Here is a 22,063-nt window from a genome sequence, read left to right on the forward strand (position 1 = left end):
ACCTCCATAACTTGCCAGGCTGGTTCATTTATAGTTCAGTAAATTCATTTGTGAGATGCAGGTTTGAAATGGGAACAGAACTGGTACTCACCTACCTGTTAAACATTATAAAGCTCCTGTGAATATTGGCAAGATGCAATAGCCAAAGCAAATCTTAAAAGAAGCTTTACAGTTTTATTTTGGATGTTCCATAGGTTGCCTTATTTTTAATTGGCTCTTTCCTGTAGAATTGCAGACCAGTGACTAATCAGACTAATCAGTTTATCCTTGGCTGAAAAATATGGCAAACTGTTAATGGTGTTTGGCCATGGCGTTGCTGTTTATCTTTAATTGTTAGCGGAAATAACCTAGAACCATAAAACCATAGAACATTACAGCACAGAAACAGGCCCTTTGGCCCTTCTTGGCTGTGCCAAACTATTTTTCTGCCTAGTCCCACTGACCTGCTCCTGGACCATATCCCTCCATACACCTCTCATCCATGTACCTGTCCAAGTTTTTCTTAAATGTTAAAAGTGAGCCTCCATTTACCACTTCATATGGAAGCTCATTCCACACTCCCACCACTCTCTGTGTGAAGAAGCCCCCCCCCCATGTTCCCTTTAAACTTTTCCCCCTTCACCCTTAACCCATGTCCTCTGGTTTTTTTCTCCCCTAGCTTCAATGGAAAAAGCCTGTTTGCATTCATTCACTCTGTTTAAACCCATCATAATTTTATATACCTCAATCAAATCTCCCCTCATTCTTCTACACTCCAGGGAATAAAGTCCTAACCTATTCAACCTTTCTCGACAGTTTCTCAAGTCCCGGCAACATCCTTGTAAACTTTCTTTGCAATCTTTCCTGTAATTAGGTGACCAAAACTCACACAATACTCTAAATTCGGCTTCACCAATGTCTTATACAACCTCATCATGACATTCCAACTCTTATACACATTACTTTGATTTATAAAGGTCAATGTACCAAAAGCTCTCTTTACGAACCTATCTACCTGTGACGCCACTTTTATGGAATTATGTATCTGTATTCCCAGATCCCTCTGCTCTACTGCACTCCTCAGTGTCCTACCATTTACCTTGTATGTTCTACCCTGGTTTGTCCTTCCAAAGTGCAATACCTCACACTTGTCTGCATTAAACTCCATCTGCAATTTTTCAGCCCATTTTTCCAGCTGGTCCAAATCCCTCTGCAAGCTTTGAAAACCTTCCTCACTGTCCACTACACCTCCAATCTTTGTGTCATCAGCAAATTTGCTGATCCAGATGTTACCTGTTTCAGACGTACTTGCAATTAAATCATAGAGTCCTACAGTATAGAAATTGGCTCTTTGGGTTACCATGTCCACGCCAACCATGATGATCTAACTATCTAACTATTTCCCAGCATTGGAAATATGAATGCACCCTATGCTTTCAAACTGGGTAACCTCAGCATCTGTGGAATAAAACAATTGCTGGATGAACTCAACCGGCCGGACAGCATCTGTGGAAAGAGAAACACAGTTAAAGGTTCATTAGAATAAAGTTGAAAGCTCAAAGAACATTTATTATCAAAGTACGTATAAATCATACAACCTTGAGATTCATCTCCTTACAGGCAGCCAGAAAATGAGAAACCTGAAAGGACCTATTAAAAAAGAATAACAAACATCCAGTGCACAGAGAGAGAGCAAAAAAAAAACACACACAAATCGTGTCAAACAATAAAAGCAAGCAGTAACCGTTCAGAACTAAAGAGAGTCCGTAGACATGGAGCCCAGAGCCTCAGACACAGATCATCACACAGCAGAGCTCGAGGACCAGGCCACTGCCACGGCCTCAAGGTCACGGAGAGCAGAGTAAGTGTTGTGGAGCGGCGAACAGAACAGCCATGACCCTCGCCTCCGGTCCCGACATACGGCCTTTTCTATCCGTCCAGCTCAGTGCTTAAAAGAAAGAGCAAAGTAGTTTATTTTAACTTGTAGAGTAGTTGGTGGGAGGAATGGATGGGACATAAGAAATATGTAAGGTCGGGATTGCCATGGGAGTGTTTCGTCTGTTCAGATAGGTTACTGGGGACACTTCAACAGTGATTGTGCTCCTTTATCTGGGTTTTGTGTTGGGCTGTGGCCCAACAGGTCAGAGTGACCTAAAGGAGAAAAACTGAGTCATTATCACAGGTAACAAACAAAATGGGGAGTTCTGGTACAGATTGAGAAAGCAAATTGCCTGAAGCAATGAGACTGAATGGTTGTCATGTGCCGAGATGAGGCGTTATTATTCCTGTTTGTGATGGGTCAAACCCTTGATTGGCAAGTCATGGGGTCAATCCTCAGAAATGGGTGAAGTCCAGAGGACAGACCCAGAAGTCAAAGTATAGAGCTCAAAATGCCAAAGACCGAAGTTGGCAAATCTGGAGGTAGAGGCCTTAATGTTGAGTTTATGTCCTACTTAGGGACTGGAGGTTGAAGGCCCATTGTCTATGAGTCCAGGGCAAGGACTGAAGGACTATCCTGAGAGTCCAGGGTAAGGACAGAGGCGGCCTGTCCTGGGTTTGAAGGCCTGCCTGTGTGTATGAGGGGGTGGGTGGGTGGGAGGTGGGAAAGAGGCTTGCCTTGATATTGTTGTTTTCATGTTTTGTTGTTCAGCTGTTGGTACGCTGTGTTGGCACCCAGTACATCCTTGGGTGTTCTGATTGTTATCGCAAGCAACGCACTTCACTCCATGTTTTGATGTATGTGTAATAAGTAAATCTGAACCCGAATCTGGCTCTTTTTGCCGGAGGTCACATAGTGGGAGTGGGAATGGAAATTAAGGTGCTTGTATCATTTTGCTATTTTTATTTCAGATTTCCAACATCATCAATTTTTATTTCATTTTCATTTATGGTCGGGTAGGTGGGTTGCAGATTAGAGTTGCAGATCTTCATGCAAGCTCAAACTAATTATGTGGCAACTTCCTCCGAAGATCCCTGATAAAATGTATTTACCAGACATACCAAAGATAAATCTGATATATACATTCTAGCAGTGATCTTATGTATGCTGTGGTCGACAGCTGAAATGTGCCAAAGGAAATTCTGCAAAGCATTTGATATTTGAAAGCCGCTCTCTAGGTGTGTATCTGGAATGTTTACTCATTGGACCTGTCATACTGTGATGTAAAATGACATTTAATATGTAGAGATTGTATGCAAATATCTATTGAGAAAGCTTGTCAGTTGAAATTAACAGTTGGAGTAAAATGAAGTTATTAAATTCTACAGCCCGTCCAAACATTTGTCAGTACTCTACCGTTAGTTCCTCTGCAGCTTATATGATGAAGTGATGCAGTTGTTCAGATAGATTTAGAGATACCACCCTGAGAACCAGAGTATTACTGAATCAGTTATCACTATTAGAGATCAGTGCTATCAGTCCTTAAATTTTTTTGTGCATTATTGCTGTTTGCTGCTTTTTTTAAAAGACATCTGACATTTATTTAGTGATAGAATTATAGGAAAGGTTTAGAGGGATTCAGGCTGATTGCAGGCAAATAGGGGCAGCTCAGTCGGCACAAATGCATTGGGCTGAAGGGCTTATTATAAGTTTTTAAAGATTATTTTTTGTTAAATAGGTAATAGTATTAAAATATTTATCAGTGTCAAACCCACTATGTTCATATAGATAATTAAGCACATATCGATATTGACCGGCACTTGATCCAGAGCCTTCAATGCCTTGGTAATTCAACCACTCAAATAAGTACTTATTAAATGTTGAAAGAACCTGCCCCCACCACCCACACAGGCAGTGCATTCCAGCTTTTAACCACCCTCTATATCTGTAATATATTACAAGGTTCTTGTTATCTTTGGTTAGAAGTTATTCAACTCGTTATGATTGTGTGGGCCACCATGTAAGATACCAAAGCCTGGAAAAGCACTGTAATGCGGAATAAGATTGGAGCAGGGAGAGAGACACCATAGCAACAGGCCTTTTGGCCTAATGTATTTTTGCCGACCAAGCTCCCTACCTGGGCTAATCCCGCTGGCCTATATTTGGCTTGAACCCCTCTAGACCTTTCCTATCCATGAGTCTGAAAAAAATGTCTTTTAAATGTTGCAGTTCTGCCACTACCACTTCCTTTGTTCCACTGTGTGGGGAACAAAACTTGCCCCTCAGATCCCTTTTGAAATTTTACCCTCTTGTCTTAAACTTGCGTGCTCTAGTTTTACACTCCACTAACCTGGGAAAAAGACTGATCATTCACCCTTATCTATGCCTCTCATGATGTTATACACCTCCATAAGGTCACTCCTCAGCCTCCTTCACTCCATGGAAAACAGTCACAGCCTATCCAATCCTAGCAACATCCATGAGAATCTTTGCTGAAGCCACTCTAGCTTAATCACTTTCTTCCTGTAGTATGGTGACCAGAGCTGCACAGAATACTCCAAAGTCCCTTACACTTGTAGCATGGCATCCATACCAAAATTTTCTTCTGATACTTAAGATACCAAATTTCTTCAAGTACATGAAGTGCAAAAGAGAGGCGAGTGTGGATATCAGACCGCTGGAAAGCAATGCTAGAATTGTAGTAATGGGGGACAAGGAAATGGCAGACGAACTGAATAAGTATTTTGCATTGGTCTTCACTATGAAAGACACTAGCAGTATGGTGGAAGTTCCAGGTGTGCAGGGGCATGAAGTGTGTAAAGTTAAAATAACTAGACATAAGTTTCTTGGGAAACTGAAAGATTTGAAGGTAGATAAGTCACTTGGAGCAGAAGGTGTACACCCCAGGGTTCGGAAGGAGGTGGCTGAAGAGATCATGGAGGCATGAGTAATGATCTTTCAAGAATCATTAGATTCTGGAATGGTTCCAGAACACTAGAAAATTGCAAATGTCACTCCATTCTCCAAGAAAGGAGAGAGACAGAAGAAAGGAAGCTATAGGCCAATTAGCTTAACCTCAGAAGTTGGGAAGATGTTGGAGTCAATTATTAAGAATGAGCTCTCAGGATAGTTGGAGGCACATTGTTTCCTTAAGGGGAAATCTTACCTGAAAAATCTGTTGAAATTCTTTGAAGAAATAACAAGCAGGATAGCTAAAGGGGAATTGGTTGATGTGCTTGGATTTTCAGGAGGCCTTTGACAAGGTGCCACACATGAGGCTGCTTAAACTATGAACCCGTGGTATTACAGGAAAGATCCTAGCATGGATAAAGCAGTGGCAGGAGGCAAAGAGTGGAAATAAAGGGAGCCTTTTCTGGTTGTCTGCCGGAAACTAGTGGTGCTCCACAGGGGTCTGTGCTGGTACCAATTCTTTTTACATTATATGCCAACGATTTGGATGGTGGAATTGATGACTTGGTTGCAACGTTTGCAGACTGTATGAAGATAGATGGAGGGGCATGTAGTTTTGAGGAATAGAGAAGCTACAGAAGGACATAAACAGATTAAGAGAATGGGCAAAGAAATGGCAGATGGGATACAGTGTTGGGAAGTGAATGGTCATGGTAGAAGAAATGATAAGGTTGACTATTTTCTTATTAGTGATTAAATATGAAAAACTGAAATGGAAAGAGACTTGGGAGTCCTTGTGCCGGATTCCCTAAAGTTTAATTTGCAGGTTGAGTCTGTGGTGAGAAAGGCAAATGCAATGTTAGCATTCATTTCAAGAGGACCAGAATATAAAAACAAGGACTGTAATATTTATAAAGCACCGGTGAGGCCTCACTTGGAGTATTGTGAATAGGTTTGAGCCCCTATCCTAGAAAGGATGTGCTGAAACTGGAGAGGGTTCAAAGGAGGTTTTTGAAAATGATTCCAGGATTGAATGGTTTGTCATATGCGGAACGTTTGATGGCTCTGGACCTGTATTCACTAGAATTCAGAAGAATGAAGGGTGACCTCATTGAAACATATTGAATGATGAAAGGCTTTGATGGAATGGATGCAGAGAGGATATTTCCTATGGTGGGAGAGTCGAAGACCAGAGGGCACAGCCTCAGAATGGAGGACATCCTTTTAGTACAGATATAAGGAGGAATTTCTTTAGCCAGATAGTGGTGAATCTGTGGAATTCTTTGCCACAGACAGCTGGGGAAGCCAAGTATTTACATATATTTAAGGCAGAGGTAGATAGATTCCTGATTGGTCAGAGCATGAAGGTATACGGGGAGAAGGACTGAGAGGAACATTGAATCAGCCATGTTGAAATGGTGGAGCAGACTCGTTGGGCCAACTGGCCTAATTTTGCTCCTATATCTTATGGTTCTAACTCTTGTACTCAGTGCCTTGACAAGTGAAGGGCAGGATAGTAAAAGCCTCCTTCAGCATTGTGTACCTGTGTCACCATTTTCAGGAAACTTCCAGAAATTTACTAACCATGGCATTTAGATCTTTATCCAGATCATTAATGTATATGACAAACAGCAGGGGACCCAGCACCAATCCTGTGGTACACCACAGGTCAAAGGCCTTCAATCCAAATATCAACACTCTACCACCACCCTGTGACTACCTCCACCATGAAAACTTTATATCTTTTTGGCTTAGCTCGTCCTGGACGCTATGTAATCTTAAACACAAGAAGTTCTGCAAATGCTGGAAGCCCAAAACAACACACACAAAATGCTGGAGGAACTCTGCAGGTCAGGCAGCATCTGTGGAAATGAATGAACAGGCGTCTCATCAACCTTTTTGGTCACCTTTTCAGAAAACTCAATTGAATTTGTGAGATATGGTTTCACACACAGAAACTTCTTTCAGCAAATTTTTTTTAATATATATGATTCTCCCATCTGACAAAACATTCCGCTGCTGAAACTTTACTGTTCTGAAATCACTTACTTCAAATATTTTGTCTGTTAACAATAGGTTTATTTTTCAGCTATGCATGGATTATATCAGCAGCACACTTACAGTAGAATCTGCCTGTGAAGCATTGCAGGTAAGTCTCAGTTTTTATTGATGTGCATTGCCTTTGATTGCCAGGAATATAAAATTCAGTTCATATTTGTATTAGTCCATTGCCTGGAAGTAAGAGTATCCCTGCATTCTTCTGTTGAATGATTATTAAGTTATTGATATAAATTTGAATTTATTATTTTTATGTCATTATCACTTAAGCTTTTATATCTTGAATCAATTGTTTGCACAAGCATGTGATCAATTTAATTTCAGTTGCCTAGATAGTTGATTGACTGAATGGTAAACTTATTTTGACTAAAGCTATCCTGATTGGCAATACCAGGGCAGAAGTCAGAGCACTACAATTACTGTTATGTTTTATAATTCCAAAACATAAAAGCTAATTGAAAGCAAAACAAGGAGACGAGAGATGCTGGTCTTAGTTTTCTCTTTAAGTGAAGCACGCATGAATGAAATGCCATTCAAACTCACTTTGTAAATGACAGAAACAGCCGAGCCTGTGTTCAACTCCATTTTAATTAATTTGCTGTTCACTTCTGATATAATCTGTATTGCTTGTCCTTTGTTAGTTTTCATATAGTAAATCTCAAGGATACCCATTCCTATGCCACTGTCATCATTATCAGATACTTCATCAACAGCGTGCAGATTAATGTTCTTTTTGAAACTGCCACTTGACATTTTATCATTTTCTCTACCTTGTGCAGTCCATATTTTTGTCTGCCCTTTGTTTGTGACCTACATTGTTGTATTTTCTGCAAGTTTCAACCATAAACCTGCATTGGTCTGGTGTACGTGAGCCTCTACCACAATGGTAACAAAATTTGTTTGAGTAGGCTGGTTTCTGCTTAGCCATTAAAATTTTGTTCATGCTTACTTTCATTTCTGACTGTAACTCAATTGCGTCTCTGTCTTCTGTTTCATTGATACTGCTATTTCACCTGCTCCTTTAAATGCAAGCTGTACTTCAGTTAGGACCAATTTTTGAAAGTTTTTTGTTGTAAGGCTCCATGAACTAAATGATCTCTCAGTGTGTTGTTAAGCATAATACCCAACTGGCAATGCTCAGACACTTGCTGCAGTTCAGCTACATGACACTAAAATGGACTGCCCTTCTTTTTGATTCTGCTCCTGAAACCTAAGGTGTTCTGCAATCAACAATGGTTTCCATTCTAAATATTCCTGCATTACTTTCATGATATCAGCAAATCTCATTTCTACCGGTTTGGTTGGAGCAGTCAACCGCTGAAGCAAACTGTATACTTTTAAATCCAATGCACTCAGCAAAACTGGTATTCATTTCTCATTGGCTATTCCATTTGTTTTAAAATACTGCTCAATTTGTTCAGTATACAAACTCCAATGATCTGTTGTGTAATGGAATGCATCGATCTTTCTGATGTGCCAGCCATTTTTATTCTTTCTTTAATGATTGTTATCACCCAGCACTCCCTGTTTATGAACCCATGAATTCTTACGCTTTCTGCCTTTTTCTCGATTGTGTCTTCACTTCCGAAGTACTCGGTGCTGTGCTACTTTTTAAATTCAAACATCTCACTGAGCTTCCACAAGCAGTTAGTCATCTCAGGTTCATTTTAAACTACTGTTATGTTTTGTAACTCGAAAACGTTAAACCTAATTGAAAACAAAACAAGGAGCCCAGAGATAAGAGTCTTAAGTTTGTTCTTTATTTTAAGCAAGGCGCATATGTATCATGTGGTAGCATCATGACATATACAATTCACTTATTTTTGCATATAAGTCATAATGAATTTTTATATGAACAAGAATGTTTAATCAAGCTATATGCAATATTACTCAAATACTACTGAAATATTAAATACACAACAGTTACCATCTAGTTTCCCTTCCAAGCTTAGCTGCCGTAGTTCTGCCTCAAGCAGAAAGAACAGCCCTGGAGTTTGCTTGGCATAAGTGGGGACCTGATTAATTCATGCACTGTATAATGACTTGATCTGCATAAACAATATGCAGGATAAGCTTTACACTGAAACTTGGGTACAGGTGACAATATAAACCAATATCAATATCTTCTCTGGAATGTTTAATAGCCCAGAGTGCTACTCTGCTCATGGAAGAGACTGGTAGATTTCCCAACCATCCCAGTGATAGTAATGGATTGTAGGTCTTTAAACAAGAAGTTCTTCATTCTTATCCTTGACTGGGTGTGATATTATTCCTACTGATTTACAACCTTTTGAAAAAATATCTTCTTCTACTCTATTGTTCTTACATTGTTCATTCTTATTCCAGTTTTGCTTTATGATCCAGTTCCTCTAGTAGCTTTGTATTTCAGTTTGGAACAGTTTTTTTTTAAGAAAAAGAGGTCATTAAGAAAAATATGTATGTAAATTTGGCAAAGAAATCTAGAAAGAGAATAGTTACAGCTGATTTAAGTTGATATTCCTTACAAATTACCAATGCTGGTGTTACATTTCAATATATATGGGATTTAAAATGTGACTTAGTTTAAAATGTTCGTTACAGCTATTAAAATGTAGTAGATTTCAGGAGCTGAATAAACTACTTTCCTTCCTTCATGTTCCTAAATATTCACCATGGATGAGGTGCAAAAATGCTGATGATGCTGATAGAACTTTTCCTGTATTTGGTAAAGCAGAATGGAAAATCTGAAAATGAATAAGAAATATTTTTGCCAAAATATAGCATTTTGGGACTAGAGACTAGAATTGTCTTTTTTCCTTTGTATATTTCTTCATTGAATCACAAAGCACAGAACTGGGCTTTTCAGCCCACTATGTCCATAGTGACCACTGAGTTTTCAACCAATCCCATTTGGCCTGTTGCCTTCTGTGCTGCCATGATTAAAGTACTCTTCTGGCCACAAAGCAAGCAGGACAAAATTCAAAGTAGCTGCGTTTATTTTATGTTCAGTGGTGATAACCTGCCAGAAAGTGTAGGCATTGTAAGGGCCCAAGGCAGTCACCCACAAGAAACAAAGGGCTTATTCAAATAAACCATATCTAAATTAAGTCCTTTTTATTAAAGGGCAAATCCTTGTGTGCCTGAAAGGTTACATCCTCAATTCATCAGATCTACTAATTAATAAAATTTGATTATGACCTCAACTATACATTCCTTTCTACCCACAATAACCTTTAGCCCCCTTGCTCATTAATCATGTGTCTTGCTCTGCCCTCAAACTGTTTGAAGACTGTGCTTCCAATACCCTTGAGGAAGAGACCAAAGATTCTTTCATATGGCACCATATAATGGTTTGCTTTATCCAGACAGTAAGCTGTTTGGGAATAGAATCAATTTTCTGGCCATCTAACTCATGATTCCTTTTAGGAATCTCGGTACGAATACAGAATGCTGAGTTGAAGAGAGCAGAGTAGTAGCGAGGCATCTGAGACAAGCAATTGCTGGCATAACAGCTCTGAAGCACTGTTCAGTCTTGTTCTGTGCTAATGCCAAGATCCCTTATAATTTGCTGTATAACTTAGAACTTTGCCATTGGAAGGGATATTGACTTGGACTTGTGTCAATGCGTCTTCAGAAAGATGTAAGAATTAGTGAGCATGGCTGATGTCAAGCAAAGCATAGTCTACTGTGTTGTGCAAAAGTCTTGGGCACTTATCTGTAGCTAAGGTGCCTAAGACTTTTGCACAGTACTATAAACAGCGGCACTAAAAATTGTGAATCCTTTAGAATTTTCTCTTTCTGCATAAATATGACCTAGAATATGATGATATCCTGTCCTAAAACTAGATAAAGAGAACCTAATGAATAACACAAAAGCATTATACTTGTTCATTTATTTATTGAGAGAAATAATCCAATAGTACATGTATTTGTTGGAAAAAGTACATGAACCTTTGCTTTCAGTAACTGGTGTGACACCCTTGTACAGCAATAACTTCAGCCAAATGTTTCTGATAAATGTTGATCAGTCCTGCACCTTGCTTGGAGGAATTTTAGGCCATTATTACAAAACTGCTTTAATCCTGGGATGTTGATGGGCTTCCTTGCATGAACTGCTTGCTTCAGGTCCTTCCACAACATTTCTGTAAGATTAAGGTCAGGATTTTGACTCGGCCATTCCAAAATGTGGAAATTCTTCTGCTTTAACCATTCTTTGGTAGAATGACATGTATTTAGGGCTGTTGTCTTGCTGCATGACCCACTTTCTCTTGAGTTTCAGTTCATGATGGATACCCTGACTTTTTCCTGTAGAAGTTGCTGGTACAATTCAGAATTCATAGTTCAATCAATGATGGCAAGCTGTCTGGGTCCTGAGGCAGCGAACCAGGCCCAGACCACGACGCTGCCACCACCATGTTTCACAGCTGGGATGAGGTTCTTACGCTGTAATGCAGTGTTTGCTTTTCACCAAACTTAACACTTCTCTTTTAAGCCAAAAAGTTCTATTTTGGATTCATCTATCCACAGAACATTATTCCAATAGCCTTCTTGCTTATCCATGTCGTCTTTAGCAAACTTTAGATGGGCAGTAGTGTTTTTTTTTTGGAGAAAAGTGGCTTTCTCCATGCAATCCTGCCAGGCACGTTGTTCAGTGCTTGCCTGATGGTAGACTCATGCACACTGCCATTAGCCAGTGATACAAGAGAGGCCTTTAGCTCCTTAGATGTTACCCTGGGGTTCTTTGTGACCTCGTGGAATATTACATACCTTGTGCTCAGAGTGATTTCTGTTGGTCAACCACTCCTGGGGAGAGTAACAACAGAGTTGAATTTCCTCCATTTGTACGCCTTCTGCCTGATTGTGGACTGGTGGAGCCCAAACTCTTTAGAAATGGTTTTGCATTCTTTTTGAGCCTGGTGAGCATCGACCTTTTTTTCTGAGGTCCCCAGAAATCTTCTTTGATCGAGGCATGGCACACTTCCTGTGCAGTGAAGATCAGACTTTGATAGTGAAGACCCAGGTTTATCTTTTTTAAGTTAGGCAGGGCCTCCCACACTTACATCTGATTGTCATCCCATTGATTGAAACACCTGACTCTAATTTCCCCTTTAAAGTAAATGATAATCCTAGAGGTTCATACACTTTTTTCCAACAAATACGTGTAATATTGGATCATTTTTCTCAATAAATAAATGAACACATAATGTTTTTGTGTTATTTATTTAATTGGGTTCTCTTTATCTAGTTTTAGGACTTGACGATCTGACCACATTTTATGTCATATTTATGCAGAAAAAGAGAACATTCCAGGGTTCACAAACTTTCTAGCACAAGTGTATTCTGTCTTTTTAGTTACCAAATAACACTAAATACTGCTGATTTCTGTTTCCCAACTGCCTTCCTATTTAAACCAATCTACAGCACAGTGTAAAAGTCTTAGGCACTCTTGCTCTATGTATGTGCCTAAGGCTGTTGAACACCTCTGTAATAGTGTATCAAGGTCACTACAGTTATACTTGATGAAAGGTTCAGGAGCAAAACAATACATTTGGTCTATTCGGACCACACTGTTGAATATACTGCACTTGACATTCCATGCAATTATCGTGAGAAGATTTTTTAAATTAATAAGGGGGAAGGATTTAGGAATCCAAAGGAACCCTGAAGCAAATAGCCAAGAGGTCAACAACCCTCTAACACAAGGCATACATGTGCCAATAGGCAGTCCTGGATGTCTTCATCTGGGTAGAATGCAGGCCTTCTCTCTGTCCACATCTCTTGTTTCATTTTACTCAGCTGCCCAAGTTCCTACATGTAGCCACTACTGCACTTTGACATGGAACACCCATTGAATTATGTGTGGTGCCAGTCACTGAGTGCTGAATGCAGGTGGCTTCAATCATGTACACAGGTGGCTCTGTTTGTCTCTTGTTTTAAAGGACTGATTGAAGATTCCGATATTGGAATTGAAAGGGAAAAAGAGACTGGAATTAATGTTTTATTTTGTGTGAAAGAGCGGCACCACACAGCCTGTGCAGGAGAAAGGGAATGAGTAACAGAGCAGATGGTCGGCTTCCGCAGGCACCATCAGTTTCTCAGACAGCATGCTTTGGCAGTGACAAAGGAAAGCTGGCTTAAAATCTATCCAGATTCAATGGCAGTCATACTTCATCTCTTCCTCACTTTCTCTCATGCTCACTCTATCTTTTAGCTCCTTGGTATATTCATGAATTCTGATTGATTGCTTGCTCCCTGCCCTAATGTGTCATACTGTAGTGTATTAGTGTTAGAGGAGTTTCTAGGGCGCCCATCTAATGTACAACTGTCTTGCTGAAGCAGAGGTCTGCGGGGGTGAAGGTAGAGAGCTACAGGAGGAGCAGAGGCAGTGGAGGGAAGTGCACTGTTGTGAGTGGAGCAGCTCTTCAGGACATGTGAGGGCCTACATTTTCTGCTTCTTTTATGCCCATTCACCTATTTCTTTCCACTGATGTGCAAATTTCAACGGTGACAGCTTGGAAGAGGCAAGATATTGCCCTATGCATTTGCCATCCTTAAGCATTGCCCCTCTTGTCACAGACAGAGCTCTTGGCTTTGTTGGAGTATACCTTGGCTCTTGTCCTGGTGCTTCAGGACATGGAACAATATGGCAGAGTACAGGCCCTTTGGCCAGAATGTTGTGCTGACCTTTAATCGTTCTCCAAAATCAACCTACCCCTTCTCTCCCACATAACCCTTCACTTTTCTTTGAGCCCTTCTCATGAACTCTTAAAAGTCCCTGATGTATCTGCAGCAGATAGTGAGGTCAGCTGAGAAGATTATCGGGGTCTCTCTTCCCGCCATCACAGACATTTACACCACACGCTGCATCTGCAAAGCTAACAGCATTGTGAAGGACCCCACGCACCTCTTGTACAAACTCTTCTCCCTCCTGCCATCTGGCAAAAGGTACCGAAGCATTCGGGCTCTCACGACCAGACTGTGCAACAGTTTCATCCCCCAAGCCATCAGATTCCTCAATACCCAGAGTCTAGACTGACATCGACATCATTTATTATTATATTGAAATTTGTCCTGTGCCTATTGTCTTGTTTATTAATTATTTACTTATTATTTAATTATTGTGCACTTTATGTAGTCCTGTGTAGGTCTGTAGTCTAGTGTAGTTTTTATATTGTTTCATGTAGCACCATGGTCCTGAAGGATGTTGTTTCATTTTTACTGTGTACTGTACCAGCAGTTTATGGTCAAAATGACAATAAAAAGCAACTTGACTTGACTACTACCATTTCTGGCAGTGTGTTCCACTTTTTAGGTTAAAAAATAAACTACCTCTGACATACCCCTATACTTTACTCCAATCACCATTATAATTATGCCTTCTTCAATTAGCCATTTCCGCCCTGGGAAGAAGATGCTACCTGTCCATTCTATCTATTTTTTTCTATCATCTTATGGATTCTCTCAATGATAGTTACCTGTCATCCTCAAATCTTCTCATCCTTTGGTGCAGAGGTAATGATAGGGAATTCCAAGTTCCAACTGTTGCCCTAATTTCCTCTCCATTGTGTGTGGTTAAACAAAGAGGAAAGGCACCTTGGGCTGTAGGAATATCCAAGAGTCAGTAAAAGTCAACAATGTTGAGTTTATTGTCAAGAGCACAAGCACATGTATTCACAGGTGTAATGAAAAACTTGCTTTTAGTAGCATCGCAGGCACATAGCATTAGAGACTCAACACTCAGAGGAAAAACATAAATTAAAAATGAATTATGCAAGGAAGAACATAATTAGAGCAAGAACAAAATAGAAACTCCATTGTAGTGCAGTGTTCATAGTATGGCTACATTTTTATCCAAATGAAGGATCTTTTTAAGTGTTGTCTTTTCTGTCAAGTAGGGGAAATACAATAATAGGATCATGATGAAAGATCTGAATTAAATGCTTAACCTGAGGAGGCTATTGTAACTTTTATGGCTTTGCAGGTAGGTCTTGGATATTTATCTAGATCGCGTACACTCTGCCATCTCTACTCGCTCTTGCTGCTTGCCTGGAAAATCAGCCCGGCACCCAGTAGAGTCATAGAGTTATAGAGCACTACAGCACAGAAATAGGCCCATTGGTTCATCTAGTCTTTGCTGAAATATTAATCTGCCTAGTCCTGTCATTCTGCACCCAGACCATAGCCCTCCATACTACTCCTATCCATGTAGAAATCCCAAATTTCTCTTAAATTCAACCCACTTTCACCACTAGCACTGGCAGCTCGTTCCACATTCTCACCATCCTCTGAGTGATGAAGTTCCTCTCATGTTCCCCTTTAACATTTCACCTTTCACCCTTAATCCATAACCTCCAGTTCTAGTCCCACCCAACCTCAGTGGAAAAAGCCTGCTTGCATTTACCCTGTCTATACCCCGCATAATTTGTATACCTCTATCAAATCTCCTGTTACACCACTATGGTCTAGGAAATAAACTCAATGGTTTATTTATTATTAAAGCACGTATCCATATACAGCTCTGAAATTTGTCTTCTCCAGATAGCCATGAAACCCACCCCCACAAAAAAGAATGACATCCCGAACCCTGCCCCTGCACAAAACGGAATAGGAACATCAACTCCCAAAAAACAACTTCTGCCCCACACAAAGAAACTAACAGAACATCAACTCTCAAACACCCTGCTCTCGTACAACAAGACAGAGAAGGACAGGTGATAAAAAGCACAGAATATAAAAATCATTAGTCTGAAAATGTCTACAAAGCATAAACACAATAGTCCAATGCATAAGTGCAGAACCATTGTAAGATATCGCTGACATTTGTTGAAAGAGAAGGACAGCAGACAAGGCAGAGAGCCTACCGCCTTGCCATAGTGAGCCACCCAGGGATAGGGCGCGCACCTGTTCCATCTCCAGCAGCAATCCAAGGGAAGACCGTTAGCGCTGAACTCTCACTCACCTACCACATTCATTTTATGTCTCCTAACCTATTCCACTTATCCCTTCCAGACAGAATATCTCCCTCCTCGTGTGCAGCTTCTTCACCATAACCTCCAGTGTAGACTCAGGGTATCAGCTATCATTATGTAGAAACATTGCTGCTATTTGCTCAACACAATGTGCTCCTGTCCTTTATGTATTTGTGCATTTAAATGTAGCCAGCAGCATGCAGTGTTGTCAGTTCCAATCGGTCAACCTACCATGTTTATGACATACTCATTTTTTCTTGAAACAATAATTCATTTTGTTTGGAGACAGACGATTTGATATACTATAAAAGTGCATTCAGTCTCCACACAGAAACACACACCTGACAATTTTTACTCTTTCATCTTGCAGCTGTGATGTCAAATTGAGGCAGGAGTTGTTGGTAATAAATACATACACGTATGTGACTCGTCCAAAAAGTTTCTCTTTGCTTGACCAAGGTGTATGTAGGTAATGTAGCAACACACACAAAATGCTGAGTTCATCCAGCAATTTGTATGAGTTGTTCGGATTTCCAGCATTTTCTCTTATTTGTGGATAATGTAGTCCTTTTTTTCCCCCAGTGGTAAAAAGAATGTGTTGATTTGGTTGGGCTGTTAGTTCAGGACAGATTGTCTTTCCGCTGGGGTGCAAAGACCTGACAACTTCCTGCTGCATTTCTTTAATGACCGAAGACCATTGAACCAATCTGGCAGACAGTCCCATCGAGAAATGAGAATTGTGGGAAGATAGAGTTCTGATTACAGGACAATAGGTTTTTCGGAGTTAGCAGTGAGAAATGTAGACACCACTACAATGTGTATGTTGAGGACTATAATTGGATGGGCTGAGGAAGTAGGATTTCATCAATTCTTTCTCAGCATCATGTGTAATTAAAGTGATCGATAAGCTAATGGCTTTTAAAGGCAATATGGAAAACACCTATAAAATATTAGCTGTATAAAAATATCACAACATGGAAATCAGTATTCACTTCTTTACAGCATCTTTATTTATTTGGCAGTGAACTTAACTGCAAAAGTATTTATAACTAAATATCGAAGATTGGCACAGTAACGTAGTAATGCTACAGTACCAGTGACCTGGGTTCATTTTCCGCTAAATAAACTATCTTAGCTAATGGAGAAAACTGTTTGATGTTTTTACATATGGGAGCAATTTTAATTCATTATTTTACTAAATTCGTTATTTGTTGCTTGGCTTATTTCCTTTGGGTAGAAGTTACCCAACCTGTAACCCTTACCCTAACCTGTGCATCTTTTTGTTTGGAATGTGGGAGGAAACCAGATCACCTAGAGGAAACACATGTAATCATGGGGAATACTTAACAAACTCCTTAGAGACAGCAGAGGGAATTGAACACTGGTGTTACATCTGGCACAGTAATATCATTACATTAACTGGAATTCCAGCCAAAATAAGGTAGAATTTCATGTACATATTATATTCAGTCCTTATCGAGATTCTGAAATATTTTATGTTAATTTTAGAAAGATTGATCTAGAAGCAAGGGGCTCTCCAAACAAAACCAGTTTCACCCTCAGAATAAATTAATACTTTTGGGACCTCCTTCTAGGAAATTAAGTTTTGTGGCATAAGGGCATTATCAATCATGTTTTATGTTAAGGATAACGAACAAAGGATAAGAACAAATGTAAAAAATCATTGTATTTCAGTCAGAGGGGTGAATCTATGGAACAGTTGTAAGAATTTAAAACCATGCACTACACTTAACAAGTTTAAAAAATTATTTAAAAAATATTTAATGAACAAATATAAAATACACAATTTAAAATGAATGGGAGTGATGTAAATAAATGATACTTGGAATTGGATTTTGTGTTAAAAGATTATGAAATTTTTTGTTTTGATGTGATGATTGATGCCAAATACATTGTGTATAAGTAAGAGGGGTAGGCATAATAAGCTGTAGCTTCAGCTACATCCTTTCAGTCTGTTTTAAAGAATATCCATGTTTTTTGTTGTAATTTTGAACTATGTAATCATTGTAAATGATACTTTTTGTTATGTTTGTACTGACAGAAATAAATTAATTTCATTCATTCAGTCATGCTAATTAATTAAAACTTATTTTAATTTTACTTAGAAAATGAATCTGAATCTTTATGGAATTTTCAGTAATTTAAAATCGAGACATTCATGAAATTGACATTGTGATTAAAAATGCTTTTCTCTTAAACCTAAGAAAAAGTGTAACTATTTATCAGATAACATTTCAAAGCAAAATTAGTTTTGGTCTGTTTCATGCCATATTTACATAATATAAAATTAAATTAATTATGAACTAGAGAGGAGGGAGTCCCATCTTGAAAATGTGCATTATTTTGGCATAGTTTACTCCTGAATTATTAGTTGCACCAGATGGAAACTTTGCCAAATTATGTAATGGAGGCTATTGATAAAAGAATTGAAGAATTTGCTAAGAGTAATTTGAACTATATCAGTGACGGATTCTTAATTAACATAACCGTGCAAGCATTTTCTTAATTATTAGTGTCATCGTAACTGTTTGTGTCCTACGCATCCTTTACTGTGATAAAGGTCACTGTTCCCCTCCTACCTCTTGCTGTCAATGCATACTGCTTAAAATAGTGATAACAGAAAACAATGATAACAAGCGGAAAAGAACATATAATTCTATTTTTGTATTGCTTAAGTAAAAGAGTTAAAATTATGCAGCAAAATATAAATATTGTTCCAGCCGCAGGCAGTAGATGGAAAACAAATGTGGTCATAGTGGGTTGCTGATGTAAAAGTTATTTTTATGTCTGTTAGTCTTGTGTTGAGGTGAGGTCAGTTTGATTTCAAAACAAATTAGAAAATGATAAACATGATCAGAAAGTTGCGCCTAATCGGTTAGTTGTACCTAATCAGTTAACTGTCCTGTAATGACGTCTGCACAAGTCTGTGGATTTATTGTTATTGTCAATGTTTTTATCATACATTGGATTTGACATAAGAATGCAAAAAATATGAGTATTTATAGACTATGTGGACCATACATTTATTAAGTACAAAGTTAATCCTTCCAAGATTCAATATTCAAGTTCATTTGTCAAGTGTACATTGAAACATACAGAGAAGTGTACTATTTGCATTAACAAACTACATACCAGAGGGTGTGTTGGGGGCTGCCTGGAAGTAGCACCACACATTCCATGCCCACAATGCCTGGCAGAGTAACCCAAAACAGAACAAGCAATTAAACAGCAACAAAACACACCCTGTTCCCCCCTCCTGTTCATGAGCATACAAAGTCCTTTAACCCCAGGGCAGGCCTCCAGCCTACAGCTTACCCTGGCCTGCCAATTGAAAGTCAGCTTTGAACAATTCAATGGCTCAGACTCTTCAGCTTTCAAGGGGTCTATTGGAGTCCATAATTATTGTTACTATGTTGATGATAATCTCAACTCAAAATTACTGTGGTATGTGAAAGAATTTCTTCAATGATTATTGTCAATTTGGGCACATGCTCTCAAAATGATTTGCCACTATTGACCCTGTCGTAAAACAAATACTGTAGATTGGCAGCCAATATGGACACAGAAAGCACTACAAAATCAATCTGCAAATTACTTATTTTAGTAATGTTAGTTAAAGATAACTGTTTTTTGGAGATAACAACAGATCTTTATATGACAAACAGAAACCATATGGTCAGGAGTGCAAGAGAGCTTTGACTTTGATTGTTTATTCCTCTCCGTAGATGCTGCCTGCCTTGCTGAGTTCCTCCACCATTTTGTGTGTGTTACTCAAGGTATCCAGCATCTGTAGAATCTCAAACACGAGGAAATCTGCAGATGTTGGAAATTCAAACAACAACACACACAAAATGCTGGTAGAACACAGCAGGCTAGGCAGCATCTATAGGGAGAAGGGATGTCGACGTTTTGGGCCAAGACCCTTCGCCAGGACAGGACAGGACAAGAGATCTGTAGAATCTCTTGTGTTTATAATCTTTTACTTCCATCTGAGTAGACAGTGGGTGTCTCAACTTAATATTTCATCTGAAAGATGTTGACAGCAGCAATACTATAATTCTTCATTACTGCATCATGAAATATTTTTTGTGCTCCAATCTCAAACAAACAAATTTTGATTCTGTTTCAACAGCATTCCTATCAAGTCCTGGCTCACACCGAAATGTCATAAACACATTTCTGCTAATTCAATTGGGTTTGGAAACAGAGAAAGCAGCTTCCGCATTTCTTTGAGAAGGTTATTGAGAGATTCAGAATTATCATTTAAAACCAAAAGAAGGAGTTATATTTTCATATTGATTATAGTTTTATCACAAGCAGCCTAAAGATTTTGTATAATATTAAAAGATTAATTGCAGGGAAATGCATTTAGAACAGCTCTAGTTAAGGAGTTGTTACTAACACCAGAAAGATAGCTTGAGTGACTTCTGTAAGCATTGGGGTTCTGCTCACATTCAACCAGTGACACCAGGCAGCCCACAATCTCTGAGTATCTGACATCAGATGATCAAACCGGTCTTGTTCTGTCACAGTCGCAGATTTACAGATACCTTGGGCCTTGGGCAATTCTAATGTCCTCACTGATACATCAAGACAAGTCAAGTCAATTTTGTTTTCATTTAACTATATGCATGTATGTAACATATATTACCATATAAACCATATAATGTATATAGAAATGAGACAATTCTCCGAACTTGCACAGTAGTACACATAACACACAACGTCTTTTGAAGGTAAGGCTACAATATATAGATGAATCACACATAAATAAAAAATTGAAGTGCATTTATATTAAATATAATAAGGTATGGAACAGGTTAACCAGTGACACATCAAATACAATGCAGCCAGGAGTTCAGAAGCCTAATGGCCTGGGGGAAGAAAATGCTTCTCATCCTGACTGGTCTTGTTTTTGTGCACTGTAGTCTCCTGCCTGATGGGAGAAAGTCAAAGAGGATGCTGGATGGATGGGACATTTCTCAGGATCACTGCATACGCAGAACCCTTAGTATTACTAAGGATCCTGTCCATCCATCCAGCAACCTCTTTCAATTTCTACCATCAGGCAGGAGACTATGATGCCTAAAAATAAGAACAGTCTTATGGTAATCCATGGATCCCGAAATGGAGCATAAGCTTTTTAAAGGCATTGTACACCTTGAATCTGTACAATAGGATCATATGGAATGGATCATTGACAAGAATGCAGAACCTCCTAAGCAAACTCCCCGCCATCCAGTCAGACATAATCTGTCCCAGCTGTGCTGAACTTCGCAATTCCTATGTAGGAGACTTGTGGGAATTCATGGACAAGTCATCCTTGATTCTAAAGGATTGCCTAAGAAGTAAAGTACTGTGTTAAAGTCATAGGCACCCTAGAATTTTTTTTATATAAATTTTATTTTAGATGTTTATTTCTTGTCTTCTACATTTGTGTGTCAGTAGAAAAGAACAAATTTTAGATATGCATTCATTTCCCAAAAAATTAAATGTTAGAGAAATTTTCATATTTCATTAAGCAAAGTAACATTTTAAATAATAGACCTCTTTTTACATACAAACAATTTCTTCTTTAGGTACATTTCAATAGGTACATTTAATGTCAGAGAAATGTATACAATATACATCCCGAAATTCTTTCTCTTTGCAAACATCCAAGAAAACAGAGGAGTGCCCCAAAGAATGAATGACAGTTAAGTGTTAGAACCCCAAAGCTCCCCCCCAGCTCCCCCCTCTCACGCACAAGCAGAGGCAAAGCAACAATCCCCCTCCCCACCTGCAAAAAAGCATCGGCATCCCCCACCAAGCACTCAAGCATGCAGCAAAGCATCAGTAATGACACAGACTTTCAGTACCCCAAAGAATACTCGTTCACCTGGTATTCAGCATACCACAGGTGCTCTCTCCCTCTCTCTCCCCCCCCCCACCCCCAGTAAGGGAAAAAGAGGTGTCCCCATTTTACAGCAAGAAGGGAGACATAGCAAAGCAACTCGCTGATTTATGGTGTTATAAGTTGTTGAGTTGCTTCTTCCGAGCTCTGTGCCCAAAGAACTCGGGTCCCTGGGTACACAGCCAGCAGCCAGCTCGCTGCTTTCAGTTGTCCGTGTACTCCCACAACACACCAGGCAGCAGCACCAGCCTCGAATCAGCCCATCTCCAGAGTCATGAAAATCCGGCACCCTGAAGGCATGCTAGTCTTCCAGGCCGCGTCCTTGGCATATTGAAAAGCTGCTGGTCATGAGGCCCTGAGAACCCAAGTCAGCGT

General features: G+C 39.3%; 1 protein-coding gene across 6 annotated transcripts in view; it reads left to right on the top strand.

Moving 5' to 3' along the window:
- LOC132401837 (BTB/POZ domain-containing protein 19-like) overlaps window positions 1-22,063 on the top strand; it is a 187,861-nt gene that overhangs the window by 67,051 nt on the left and 98,747 nt on the right. For 5 of the 6 annotated variants that reach the window (XM_059984099.1, XM_059984101.1, XM_059984097.1 and 2 more), the window contains one exon: window positions 6,858-6,917. The exons of the other annotated variant lie outside the window; for it this stretch is intronic. In XM_059984099.1, the coding sequence (XP_059840082.1) occupies window positions 6,858-6,917 (60 nt within the window). The remainder of the gene's footprint in view (window positions 1-6,857; window positions 6,918-22,063) is intronic. 6 annotated transcript variants of the gene reach the window in all.

Source organism: Hypanus sabinus, chromosome 11, assembly GCF_030144855.1.
Source record: "Hypanus sabinus isolate sHypSab1 chromosome 11, sHypSab1.hap1, whole genome shotgun sequence".
Taxonomy (NCBI): Eukaryota; Metazoa; Chordata; class Chondrichthyes; order Myliobatiformes; family Dasyatidae; genus Hypanus; species Hypanus sabinus.